Source organism: Harpia harpyja, chromosome Z (assembly GCF_026419915.1).
Source record: "Harpia harpyja isolate bHarHar1 chromosome Z, bHarHar1 primary haplotype, whole genome shotgun sequence".
NCBI classification, from domain to species: domain Eukaryota; kingdom Metazoa; phylum Chordata; class Aves; order Accipitriformes; family Accipitridae; genus Harpia; species Harpia harpyja.
In genome coordinates, this window is record NC_068969.1 from 51,026,175 (window position 1) to 51,041,208 (window position 15,034).

A 15,034-nucleotide genomic window follows, 5' to 3' on the forward strand; every position below is an offset into this window, starting at 1 on the left:
AACAAACTCCAAGCTGGAAGAAGTACATTTTTCAGATTCCCTCTTTTTAATGAAAAAAACAAGCTACTGTAACTGTTAAGTTGCTAACTTGACAGTCAGTCTGCTATTCCTGCTAAGGATTTGTGTATTCATCCCTTTAAATAGTCATAAAAAGATATAGGAAGTTATATTTGCAGATAAAATAAAATGCAACTTAATCATATTTAATTGTAAAATCACACTCAGTTCTAATAAGATATAAGCTTTCTCATATTCTCACAAATCCATCATGACAGAAACAAGACAAAAAACAGGCACCACGGCATCTTCTTTAGCACACTTTTTACCTTTAATTTTGTTAATTTGAGTATTAATTAATCAACCTCACAGAGTGTGCACAACACTGCAATAAATCTGGGATATTATATTCTATAGGCTTAAAATTTCTTTTGCAACCATATTAAATTAACTCAGCTTAACATTGTACAAACACATTTAAAATCAAAATCCTCAAAATATCTTAGTGCTTGCTTTTTTATTTAATCAAAATCCACTCCAATCTATTACAACAGCATCACAAGGTTTATTACCCTGCTGTCTAATTAGCAGAAGAAACCCAAGAACACTATCCACGTCAAAAATAAACCACTCTTTGGACCTGCACTAGACATGATAGTAACTAGCTCTCTAGGACTTTGCCTTCTAAACCTGAATTCCTTAAAACAAACAAACAAAGCAATAACCAAAAAAGTCCACAGAAAATTACTAAACCTAAAACCTTTATATGAGGACAACAATCCGCCAAAAAACCACCCTCCACAAAAAAAACCCCCAAACTGTAAAAAAACCCCCATGAATAAGCAGCTCATGATTTTCTGAGAACAAGAGTTTAACCATTGCCTTGTTTCTTTACAGTGTATATTTAGCTGGTTAGAACATTTCTCAAAAAAATTCAAGAAATCTGAATCAGTTTTACTGCCAGTCTTCCTATTTAATTATTGATACATTGATACATGTGGACACAATACAGAGGACATTAAATAAGCTGGAAAATCATATGTAGAATATAATTTTAAATGTACTATATAAAGATGAAAGAGAACGTTTTGCCCACAGAGCATTACATGTAATAAAGATGGCTTTCTTACACAAGATAACATGCACTACTCATTTACTGTAAAATCCAAGCACTCAGAGAGTGAGTGTGGAAATCAAGCACGATGTTATTCTTCTGCTACTTCTTGAGTACTTGAAGTTACATATACCTATTGCCCCCCATATTTTACATGGGGAAAAATGCTGGTATGAATTAGCTATGACATAAAAAAAAAAAAAAAAAAAGCCATCCTTAACAGAAAAATACTTGTCTTTTACAAGAACCAGGCAGAAAAGTCTGACAGAAAGTCTCCTACATTTACACGCACAAAGTAGCACAGCTGACATTGGACTGCTTTTTGTCTCTTCACGCATTTTGCAGGTTTTGAATTGAAATAAAACTATTAATTTTTTTCTAAATTTGTCCATAGTCTGTTTTATGCAGTTACTATCTACATCTAGACACTGAAACCCTTTTTCTCCATTTATGGGCCAATATCATTATTTCATTGACCATCAAACAGCACATTTGTTGATTTAGAGAGAACATTTATCACACCAAACTGCTGCATTTCATCTGACAGTAAGCCAATAGTAACAACTGAATTTCCCAAGTTAGTCATAATACTCTGAGGGATTCATTGTGTTTGAACAGTTAATCCCCAGGACAACACAAATTAAAAAACAAAGTGGACACTGTTTTACTAAACATTTTGGCACCCTGTTATCACATTTATCTTTGTTCACCCATCATGTCATTTTCTGGCCAGCAAACGGACAGTTTCCACATTTAAACATGAAATTTAGCTTTAAATATCAAGCATTCAGACATTGTTCCTATATAGGTCAGTAGTAGTTTGTAATAAATACATGTGCAAGATGAGATCACGTTAAGCTTTTAATTCCAGGATGACTACCTTATATTTCTGAAATGGAGTGATTACAAAGATGAGGCACACTTACACAACATTTTAACACTACTACTTCCAAACCCAATTTCTTTAAAGATACAATATTGTCTTTAAAATGTACTTCCTAACTATTGCCTTTCACAACCAATTAAAGAATATAAGGCAAAAGAGACGCAAGCTAACACATTAACAGTCCAAAGAATCACTGTGAGATGTTTCTGTGCTAGCCCATAGATCAAAATTCATGGTGCAAGAACAGTGATGTTTGCCACAGAACGATGGCTTGTTCTCCCCACTGCCACTCCCCTTCCCCCACTAGTACTTGGGATTTTACTTGGTGGGAGGGGCTGCTAGGGCTCTGTGACACTTGCATTCTCGCAAAGGATCATTTTTTCCAAAATATTTGGAGTTTTAACTGCTTATATGGTAGCCAAAGGGCTTTCAATCACCACTGCTCTGGTCCTTCTAATTACTTTTCTTGTAATTCTCCCTAATTATGGCACTGGAAGCATACAAACCATGCAGTGTCTTTCAGTGGAACAAAGCCACTGCATAATTCCTCCAAAAGCTTGCAAAACTGCAATTATCTCCTGACTAAAGAGAAGTCTGCAGTGATCCCATCAAACTTCACCCATAGACTCCAATTGGACTCAAGATGATTCCCATACCATCCTTCAGGTTCAAGTCAAAGCTAGGTTTCAACCTTTCCAAACATATCTGAAACAAACAAGGGAAAGAAACAGCTTCTTGGTTCAGGCACAGGAGCAAGCACCCCCGAAGAACACAGCTGATTAGGATTTCTTCATAGAATATGGAGTTAAAAAACAACAAAACAAATTAATCTGAACAATCTCCTCCCCACCCATCCCCGAAAATGAAAAGAACCATACTGGGTTTGATATTTGAGTTGATATTTTTTTAGGATAAATTCCTTGGACCTAGAATGGCATTTCAGGAGAGAAAAAATGCGACATCTACTCTGAATACACTCATAAGGACTCCTCTGTGGAGTGCGATAGAGCCACTTTCCGTTTGGTGGTCTGCCAGGTTTTAAGTAAGGACAGAAAGCTGTTCCACATCGCAAATTAATGCCCTAGAGACCAGCTTATACAGCTGGTCTGCCTCTAGGTCAGTGGAAATTTAATTATCTGCTAAAAAAAAAAAAAAAGAAAAAAGAACTGTATGGGGACAAAGAAAGGAAAAAAGACATTTTCACTCTTCCATTCTCAAACTATTAGAAGATCATCTCTCCTGTTCTTCCCTCCCTTATTTTAGACTGCGATGACAAGGAGGGAAGGGGAGTTACTGACAAATTTCTTATATTAAGAAAAACCATGCAGATGACAGAACTAGCTTTCAGATACGTAACTGAGCAAACAAATTTTTTTTTTCCCACAGCTGCTAATGCCAACCACTGTTTCAAGTAGCTGGTGTAAAGGACTAATTTTAATTTCATTTCAATTTAGGTAGCAGAAGCATTTTCATTTTACACTGCAATGCAAGGATTAAATGCATCTGAAAAATTTGTGCTTCTTTCAAGAACTAGTGACAGTGCTTCAGAACACAAGAAAATATTTCTTCTTACAGTGAATATACAGGTCACAACCTACATGCTGGAGGAAAAGAAAGTTCAGTTCAAAGTATTTTTAATTCCTATATTCACCAGATTACCATATTTTAAAAAAATAAAGAACAGTTATAAAGGAACAATAAGTCTGTGATACGAAGAACAGAAAGCAAGGAGATGAACATACAAATGTTTAATATTTAGAATATGCCTACCCTACACAGGAGTACATGCAGAGATACCAACAATTTCTGAGCCCTAGTAACTGAGGTACCAAAAGCAGTCTGGTTTTGCTGGCTATTAGCAAAAAGCAGCGAGATTTGTCAGCTTAAGAGCACTACATTAATGCAGCTATAATGCCTGTGAAATTCTGCCTTGTTCAGTGTCATGGATCACACGGATACAGCTGTGTATGTATCTTCTTACTGATCAAAATCCATCTGAATTCCAGCTGAGCCTAGTGTTTCCTCTTGGATAGATGGCTCTGAAGGCCTACACCTAGCCAATAAACACCAGATGGACAGATCTGGGTGAAATTATTAAGTATGAATTTATGCTTTGGGAGAGGCTGGAGAACTTGTGGTCTTATTTTAAAATGAACTTTTCCTTTCAGGATGTTAAATAATGTAATTGCAGTAAACCCAAAAATTTTTAAACTTACCTTAAAACACTGAAAACCTCCAGTCTCTCCCATGTTTTCAAGAGCTGAACAATACTTGCTTTGTCAAACTACGTCAGCAGACTGGACTTCCTGCTGGTAAGCACAGCAGTGCTAAAATGGTAGTGCATATCATGACACACCAGAAAAGAAGCTATGAAACCTGGAAGCTGTTTCTAAAAACTGTTTTGAAATATTTCAGTTTTCAAATTAAAAAAAAATTCACGAAGTAGATTTGATGGTTTTCCCTTACACCGTCTAGAAAAGGACTTCTGTAGGAATCCAAAGCACACAAAACTTGTTGAGTAACTAACTACCAGCCCATAACACAAAAGGCAGCAACTGAAATGCTGATGTGCACAGGCACAGAGTTTGCAATACCTTCATATTAGATGCCTCGGTTTCCAGTTTTGTTAGGTGATTTGAGTTATCCTCTAGCTCTTGCCGAAGGCTGGAGTTCTCCATCTTTAATGCCTCAACTTGCTTTAACAACTGATCATATGAAGCTGCGGCCATCCTGGGCTACCCTCAGCCCTAAAAAAAATAAATAAAAAAAAGTAAACATTTTAGAAAAACACTCCAAATTTATCTAACCATAAAATTATAACTCTCTCTTTACCATTTACCACTCAACTTTCTAAATATTTAAATCCATTAAGCCAAACTATTAATGCCTAGAACTAATGCCAGTTCAAAGACTTTTTTCAGTGGGCTTCCATTTGATACACATGATTAAGCAAATGGAAGAAGTTCATTAACAATTGCATTAGGTATTAGGGAAGCCAGAATGCATGAAAGAAAATCATAGCATCATACAAAAGCATCCTTACTATTCACATTTCAATTCTAACACTGAGAAACTATGCAGATAATAGACCACATTTAATCATTTTTGGATAGACAACAAGCACCGTCAACCATATGTGAAAGATGCTGACTGCCTACTTATTTTATGAAATGAAAGATAGTCACAGATGTTCAAAATTCCTAGGAATAGCACACACTGAAGGAGATGTATGAAAGGCAAACAGTAAACACTGAGGAATTTTAACAGCAAAAAAAGCATCAAATGTAGTAGTAATCAAGTCTTTTGTAAAAATACCCTCCAAGGTATGAAGATTAAAACAAATACACTTACAAAATTCCAACACAAGAAGTGGTCATATTGCACAGTAGAATAAAAAGATAGAAGGCTATTCTTGATATCAAGATATCCCATATTATTTCGGGTAATACTGCAACACAGTTCTAGAACGCCACCACAATTATTCAGACATTGCAAAGGAGAAAGAAACAAATACTCCAATTTAAATTATAAAATCCAAATTGTTTCCCACTTTCCAAACCAAAAACCATCAAAGTTGTTCATCTAACAACATAAGTTAACTAAAACATGGCTAACCATGTTTGAAGCTCTTTACAGTTGAAGCTATCAATTTATTATTCATCAACCATTCAAGAGAATAGAAAGAAGCCTAGCACTTCATACACGTACAAATTACCCTTCCAATGTCATTGCAGGAATTTCCTAAGCATGCAACCTGTAATTCAAAGGAAAAAAATATAAAAAGCTTATGGGACAACATTCCTTTTCATCATTACTGCAGTACTTTGGAAAAGATGAAAGAATTAAAAGCTCTTATTTAGCATTTTCTGTGTATCTTCTCACTATGCCTTTGACCTTACTGCTTGTGTAACTCCTTATGTAATCAACTTTGCTCTTCCAGACGAATCTTAATTGAATTATCCAGCTTACCAAAAAATAGGTAAAATTATTCAGAAAGGTTTTAGTTCCCCAATACAAATTTTGAAAATTGTATTTAATCTTTCTAAATTTAAACTCAACGAAACATAAAGAAGAATATATACCTCTGAAGACATGAACAATAACAAAAGCTGTAGTGCTGTTGATAGGACGAATTTATTTCCTTTTCAAGAAGCAAGTCTTCACGCCCTAAGCACCTGTCATCATCAAAGACGGGAGAAGGAATAAGCCTGCCGCTTATGGAATTGTGATTTCCATGACACTACCAATAACCTGAAGAAAAAAAATCCCTAACGAATTTCTTTTTCAAAATTTGGTCATGCTTTACTGGAGGCCTCATTTTTAGAGAAATAAAGGCAATCTGAAACATCTACTCTATACTGTGAATTCTGTGCTTTTACCATCAGGCTGTTTTACCTAAAAGGCAAAGAGCTGTCAAAGAGAGTTGTAACCAAAAAATAATAATAAAAAAAAAAAAGCAGGCTGCTTCTGTTCCACTTCATGTATGTTTTTATTTTATTTAATAGGTAACAGTTTCCACTGTTATTAATAAAACCAACAGCTGTAGTTCACATTGCAGAACACACACCGCATGGACAATTCTGCACAAGCCCAAGGAAAGGTAGATAGAACTGCAAACATTTTCACATTAGTTGTCATAAATCAGTATTGTATTGTATTGTAATATTCATAGGATCTGTTGGTTTCAACTCAAGAATATCATGCATTTATTCATCTATACCTAATTTACAGAAGCTGCTGTGTGCCATGTATTTGACAGGCATTTTGACTCTAGCTAGAAGGTCCTTTTTCTCCAATTAATTCATTATTAGTATGAAAGGACATGTAATTATAAAAAATATCAAGTTTTTCCATTTTCTGTCCACACTAATGAATTTTCACTCACAAAATTTGGAATTTAAAACAATTAGCCATATTAACAAGACACATACACACAACATAGAAAATGGAGAAAACCAAACGAGGGAAGGAGCTAAAGTAGAAAGACAGCAACTGAACAGCTCTGAAATTTTAAATGCCAAATAAGCTTAAATGTACTTATGTTAAATGAGTAAGAATCCAGTTTCTGAAGGGGAGGTTTGGTTTGTCTTTTCCCTGTCCTGATCTAAGTTCCCAAACTTCCTTTTGTGTATTTTATTTCCACAACACGGAAGTAGGACATCACCACTAAGAGACACCATTCGGCCTCAGACTAGGAGACACTTCCTGATTCATTCAAATGTCAAACTTTACTCTGTGGGTTTTCAGATTAAAAAAATTGAGTTAGGTGATTACCTCAAGCTGGGTAATCCAAACATCTTCATTTTTTTGTTAAATAGATTTTTTTGTTGTTGTTAAATAGATGTCCAAATGGGCAATTAGCAACACTGCCACAGGCAGACACTCACTCCTGCCAGTTTGGCATCCAGCAGGAGCCATGCTGCCTGACTGCAGCTCTGCTGGCCGCTGAGGCGCTTTCCAGAAAAGTGCCTGCACCAGCAGGAATTGCAGTAACACCTGGCAGCTGCTCTCTACTACCAGGGCATTCACATCAGCACCTCAGGATATGGCAAGAATTTTAAAGAGAACCTCTGGGGAGGGGGAGGCAGGGGGAGGAAGCGCTCATCATATCTTTTGGGAGCATAGCAAGGTTTGGGCAAAGTGTGTTTGCAGTCAGTATATCCATGCTGAAAACTGGACTGAAGACAGCCAGTCTCACGTTAGCAATATGCTGCGAGCCACCTAGGCATCTGCTTCCAGCGATGCCTGCCACCCCACTGGCTGAAGCATCTGGACTTCTTGGGGGCATGCAGATGTATACCTACCTCCCTGGCCCTCTCTAATTCTCCTTTTTCCTGCCTGTAATGAAGGACTACCATGTATTTGAGAAAAGTAAACTACTTTTTAGAAATAATAGATCTCACCTACCCCAACTGCATGAAGGTGTTTGATACAGTGCCACATGTAAAACCAGCCACAATTATAAGAGAGATGAGCAGAAAAACTGTACATTGCTAAGGACTAGCTCAAAGACAAGATGACACTGGGCAGTACTGAAAGCTGAATTGTTAGGCTGGAGGCAGGTTGTTAGCAAAGTTCCCCCAAAACTAGGCCATGACAGGTATTTTTAAATGTTTCATTATTGACCTTGGGACAAGAAGCAGCATCAAAACTTGCTTCCATAAATTCAGGAGGCTTCACAAGGTCAGAGGACTACATGTAATACACAAGGAATCTGATGAACTGAGAAACGGAGCAGTAGAAACAGGGTGGATTTAAATAGCATAAAATTGTAAGGTCACTCATGTAGGAATCTTGTCACCTGGAAGCGGGGAGAAGCAACTTGGAGCCTCTCAGCAGCCAGCCTGCAAAGGCACCCAGGCACCACCAACATGAGACTAGCACAAGGAAAGCAAACACGATCCCCAGAGTTATCAAGTCATTTTACAAAGACAAGGGTAAGAAAAGTGAATTTAAGTGGTTGCAGAGAAAGATGCTAAGCGATCAGGGTACTAGAGGTTTTCTCATGAGACTTTGACAGGCAAGCCTTTGCTGCCTCAGCACAACAAAGGCTGGAACGACAATACAAAGCTACACTTTGTTATTAGGGAAGGGAAAACACCCAAGAGGGAGAAAAATACTTATGCTGAAACACAATATTGACACAGAACAAATGGGTATAAATTGGTCATTTATCAATGTAGGCTGGCAACATCCATTAGAAGTTGTAAATTCAGCAACATCCTTGCCTAGCTCACTGCACAGGAAGGAACTGGACTTAGCTGTTCAGAAATCCAATCTTGCATTCCTAAACTTCAATACAGAAGAATACTGTACTTATTTTCATAGCTCCAAGATATTTGTATCTTCTTGTCCTGAAATAATGAAATGCCAAAGCATTTCACAAAAGGCACCATTATTTAATTTTATAATGAGGGAAATGGACACAGGTAACGCATAACCACCAAGCAGCTCAGGCTTCCTGATGCTGAACACCACGATGCCTCTCAGGCGCTGCACTTTGCAGAGTGAAATCACAAGGCTCCATTACACACAAGCTGTTCCATGTATATTGAGCTAACACCCTCAAAGTTAAAATCTGCCTCTCTTCCGGAAATAGGTTTTTACCAAATCCTTGGATTGATGCTCCAAATTATTTGAGTGCAAAAAAAATTACTTAAAAACACTTTTTAAACACAGAATTGGTGGCATCGATAGAAATTGACTGTATCACTGCACCCCCTTCTTGTAATTTCTCAGTGGTCAAAACACTGGCCTTGGGGAAAGAGTCAAACTCTGGATCCTCTCAGCCAGACAGGGTTCACAGCCACATATCACCTCATTCACAGCAGAAGTAACCAGTCCATACGAAAGCAAGGAGTAGTTTACATGTGGCCCACTAGCCTGAAGCTGTACCACTGCACATGCTCACACAAACATATTCAAGATTACTGGGGCCAGAATCAGCTGAGTCACGAATAGATGACTCTTCCTTGCCCCCTATACAAAGCCACTAGAGTGGTGGGGGAGGGGGGGGGGGGGGGAAGAACTCTGGCCTCCAATACCCATTTCACATTTTACCCAGCCCAAGGGAAAATGCATGATGCATGCAACACAACCCACCTTTGCAAAGTTCACTATTATGCTTCTGTCAAGCTCCCTTTTGTGCTCTAACTGCGTTTGTTCCTCGCAGAGTAGTCATCATTCAAAGGGATGAATGGAGATACCCCTTTCTCTAGATTTACTCCAAGAAATAACCCTCTTGGAATACAGAAACTTTTAAATTTAATTCCCTCATTGTAAGAAGCACCTAAAATCTAGGTCTCCTACTTCCCTGACCCATATTTCTCATCATTAAGAAGCTGCTTCTCCATCTGCTATCAAAGTAAGGTGAAATTATGACAAGAAACTTCATGCTTTACTGAATCAGCATCTTGCATGAGTATACATATCAAAAAGAATTTCAAGCTGGATATAACTCTTTCACACACTAAAATCAAAATTAATGAGAAGCCTAAATTTATGCAAACATACTGTTAAGATTTAGATATGCATTTTTCTACATTAAGAAATCTATACCAGTTAACAACTGCCCAGAAATCAGGAATTTAGATGCACTCTTTTCAGTCTCAAATCTCAAGAGATAGGAAAAAAATGCAATACTCTCTGAAAACTTACAATTTTTTTATTGATCAGAGCCTTTTTCTTTTAAATCAGTAAGCAGATATACTCAACATGCCCTAAAGAAGTTCTACTTAAGAACCCCAACAATTTGTGATACATTAATCAAATCTCCTTATGAAAACATTTCAGACTCCAATTACTAATTTTTTAACCATAAAAGCTATCATTGTTACCAGAGTGTCCTATTTTTATAAAGCAACTTTTATAGAACAAATTAGTCGTAGTCTTTTCAGAATAGAATAATCTAAGATATAAAACCTTACCATGTGTTTTTTCAACAATAAAGACAGAGACCTGGCACTGTCTATATGTAAGGCTAGATAACATTTTTAGACAACCACAACCTATTTGTTTCAATTTTAGCTATTTTTAACAGAATAATTATTCTGTCACCCACAGTAACTGCCTGAGGGTGATATTTTTGTTTGGTTTTTGTTAGCAAATAAGTTGTACGGCTATTTCAAACATCAAAAGCAGTGAAAAACAGCAAAACTACTTTCTTCAGTAAGGCCCAATCCAAAAACCACCAATGTCAGCCAAGGCTCCTGTTCATGTAATTGATTTTGGATTTATTGAGAGTAGTAAATCAGATGTTCAACCCTCTAATAAGCATTTATTATGCACAGAATTTAGCATTCTACTACCACCACCAGTAAGCAGATGTGCTCCTACACTCTGTAACTGAAGATTTTTCACAATGTAGCTTATGTTCTTAATATAACAACATGTAATCATTGTATCTAAAGTTCATGAATATCTAGATTATAATTCAGTAAGGCTGGAAAGGACCATCAACTGTGACTTCTTCCTACATCCACAAATTTTACCCAACTCTTCAGTGCTGAGCCCAGTATCTTGTCCATAGTATTCTTTACCACTCTGTTCATTTGTGTCATTCATTCCCATGTGACTAATGGGAAATTGTTTCTTCAAGGGCATATCACACTGAATTCAATTCCCTGAATGTTTTTTCCAAAACCAGTCATACTGTCACAAGATTTTTCCAATTAGTTTAACTTAAATACATTTAAAACCAGACTTTTTTAAGCATTAGGTCCAGGGGTTCTGACTTGGAAGTGGTTAGTGCTAATGCCGGCACGGCTGCACCAGTGCCTGCCCCCAGCTGTCTGCCCTATCCATCTCCGCAAGGTTCCCACCCAGGGAAGAGAGAAGGGCTCAGCTGCTCAAGTGGCAGCTGCCTAAACCACTGCAGATTACTGCCTTGACTACCAAGGTAATGTGAAATAGGCATCAGTTTAATTTACTATGCTGGGCCATTGACCACAATCATTTGGCAGCTGTTACACGGCTACTTCCAAAAGAAGGGTACGGTTGACACACAGGGGCAAAAAAAAATCCAGCACAGCTGTTCTAAGGTAAGCCAGCCCCACTTACTAACATCAGCCTTACATGGACAATTTTCATATAGTTACCTTTATCAATACACTCAAGAGAATAAAGTGAGGGGTTTTTTGGCCATTCTTATTTTGAACATACCAAAGCACACCAATTTGCATTAATTCAATTTCTCTGTTGATTGAATCCTATATCAGATTTTCCATTAACGTGAAGCCTGTCTTCAGGTTAAAACGTTTGTATGTAAATATCCTCTCTGGCAAAATATCAGCACTCTTAAGTGCCATGTGTAAGAACTTATCAAAAATGACCATCAGTGGGCCAAGGATTGTCTTGCCCATTTCAGTCTGGGGCAAGCTTTCCAGGCTTGCTGATTTAAAAATGTTTATCCTTCACAGGCATTGTTTAATAACCTCCTTTTCTACTCACTGAAGAACACTCCACTGGCCTCAGATTGTAAAAGCCCATTATCCTGATTCTTTCCAGACAGAGCAGAAAAATTGTATTTCTGCCTTCTCCAGCATCACACCGAACAACTGTTATTTCCACCTGGTGATAAGATTATGCTTTATTAAAATGGCTTTTGTTGCCAGCATATTTAGTCCTCCGATCCCTACCTGCATTTAAGAACAAACCACAAAAATTCCAGTCAGTAGCAGCTAGAAGGGAGGCTATTTTGTTTGGTTTTTCCTCATCCGGGCTATGTGGGCACACAAATATAATGAGGATTCTGAAAGTGCTGCAAGGCGTTCGGTGTGGTTAAAGAATTAAGAAAGTATTTGGTACAGAATGAGAATCTCCCGTGGGTGAACAGCAGATCTGGTACCTTCTGTTTGCATTCTCTTTCATACTGCATTAACATGCTCAGGTCATCAGAGAGATGCAGGAAGGAACAGAAAAGCCATCACAGAAAACTGCTCTTCATCAGCTTGTTTTAGCAACAAGGGCTCTGATATCAGAAAGTGAACTGCAAGTTCTGTAACACTATCCCTTTTAATAAATAATTTGAAAAAGCTGACACTGAAAAAATTTGACAACAAATTATACCAAATTATAATCTCTAGATTAGGTACCCTCTGAATTCCTGGGTTTTTCAGCCATGTAGAAAAAACAAGGGCCTGACGAAAAGCCATCACTATTATCAGTTATCCTAATAAAATGTGTGAAAGGGTTAGTCCCTTTAAAAGAAGGCCACACAATTCTCTCTGAACGTCAGCTGCATCGACAGGATTTTCTTCTTAGTTTTTTCTACCCAATTCTGCATGAAGGTTATCTTTGTGGACAGCAGACTAAAACACTGAAGTGTTTCTATACCTGACCTTCCTAAATCCTTTTGACTGGTGGGCGTAGGGCAGAGAGTTTTTTTGTTCTTCCATAAATGAATTCGTAACTTGGCCAAGAGCTCTCAAACCAGTTATATTTTGGGATACTTCCTTAAGTTCGATACTTGGCCTGTACTCACCAACCGTAAGCAGAAGCATCATCCGTTCTTCCTAACCAAAACATAATTTGGCTGATGAAATAATAAGTGATCCATGTTCTCCTCATTCCTTAAACGACCAGGAGGAGAAGGAAAGAGAAGATGATGGTCCGAACTCTTGGCCTGCGTTCCTCGTTACAGGTCAAGTATGATGGGGGTCAAGTGTGTGTGTGTGTATGAGAAACAGAAATGACCCCATGTTTAGAATTTTACTGAAGAATGCTAACAATCAAAAATACATTCCTGTTAATACAAAAAAGAGTGAAATCAAGAAGCCATACATTTCAGGCTATGAACAGTCAAGTTCAGCCTTTATTACATTGCCAAGAAAAAAGCCCCACTTCTTCCTTTATAATTCTGGGTTGGGAAGTTCCTTAGCTGGTTAGTCATGCTGCATTCAGAGTACAACTGTGAAAATACGAAACATGATTTGCATTTAAATACTATATTGAACACAAAGCAGTCCAGACATCATTTGAATCATAACTTATATTGGACCAGGGATGATTCACAAGCCTGAACACTCATTCTTCATAATGATCGTCTCTGCTATTCATGGCTAATTATGTATGCCCTCACTGCATATGACTTGCTCCTGTTTACTTTTGTATTTCTCCTAATCTTTTAAGGATTCAATTCTAGAAACTTTAAGCTATCAGAAAGTCTGAGACAGGTCTTTATTTTCCTATTTTAACTGAAAACACAAATTAAACCTAAACCCACTAACATTAAATAAATGAGCTTTAATTAAAAAAAAAAAGACATTTTTTATTTTGTAATAAAGAAATATTTCCCCATATTAGGTGACCTATCAGGGTCATTTTCAGGGTTCCCTTCAGCGCTTGTAGGGAACAGAAGACCATTTGTCTTGCAGGAAATGTATCAGCATCCGTTCACACAGGTCCTGCACGAATTTTGGAAAACCACCAGTGGAGACTTGGACTTCACTGACAATAACTTACTGTCACAGCATCATCATTAGTAGTACAGCTTATTTTAAGTAGGATCTCATTACACTGGTGAAAAAATAATTAAACACGTTTCATCAACATAAACATTTTACCAACTGAATTAAGACGCATACTGAAATCCAATGTAAGAATTTAGAGACCAAAGGAACCAACTTTAGCCATACGCATTTCCAACTTATGCTGTATTATCCCATGCCGATGATATACTAATAGCGTACTATGACAACACGTATCAGAACATTTATCATAACCAAATATTTTGTACAAATATTTTGGCAAGTACGACAGCATTTGAGTGATAATGTTTAGGAAAGTCTGCACTCATAAATAATTCAAAGTATTATATTTAAGAGTGAACTTTTATTCAAGCTGCCATTTTTAAGAGTCTGACTACAGTTTCTTACAGGAACCACTCTGCTTGTTACACAAAACAATACTAAGGCTGTTTCTTTTTAAGACTTAAAAAGGTACAGGAAGAAGCATCACCATAACAATCATCATCATCACTACCACACTTTTGTCACCTTTTTTCATTTCAGAAAAAAAGCAGCGAAAGCACCTCTGCATCTACTGTATCCTAATATTTAAGCAACTGTAACAAACATTCAAAACATTACAGAAGAAACATCCAGTATCACCAATTTACCTTTTGAAACCAATTACTCCAAATGGTAAGTCCTCAACTGATGTCTTAAAATTTAACATCATCCAAAGCCTCTCTTACTGATAGAGAGGAAATCTGTGATTCTAAAAATAATGGTATATATAGAAAATGTTTTGAGGACATGTTTAGTATAAAGCAGAAATTTAAACTCAGTAAGTTAGACTTGTCTTCAACCCTTTTTTGTGCATCATTCATTGTATTTAACAGAACTGAGAAAGATAAAAGAATATTTTACCAGTTACTTTGAGTGTCCTTAAAAATACAGAATAGTCTGGTTCCAGGAAACTGCTTTCAGTATATATGTCTACGTGTATTTTCAAAGAACTGTAATTTTGACAAAACAGTCATAAATCTATTAACTGCATTAGAAGTAACAGAACAATTAACTAAGTAGTAAAAAGAG

General features: G+C 37.0%; 1 protein-coding gene across 4 annotated transcripts in view; it reads right to left on the reverse strand.

The window, feature by feature from the left end:
- The window catches only part of APC (APC regulator of WNT signaling pathway), a 104,661-nt gene that overhangs the window by 61,171 nt on the left and 28,456 nt on the right, over positions 1–15,034 (reverse strand). For all 4 annotated transcript variants that reach the window (XM_052779128.1, XM_052779125.1, XM_052779127.1 and 1 more), the window contains exon 2: positions 4,592–4,744. In XM_052779128.1, coding sequence (XP_052635088.1) covers positions 4,592–4,726 — 135 coding nt within the window. In that variant the 5' untranslated portion in view covers positions 4,727–4,744. The remainder of the gene's footprint in view (positions 1–4,591; positions 4,745–15,034) is intronic.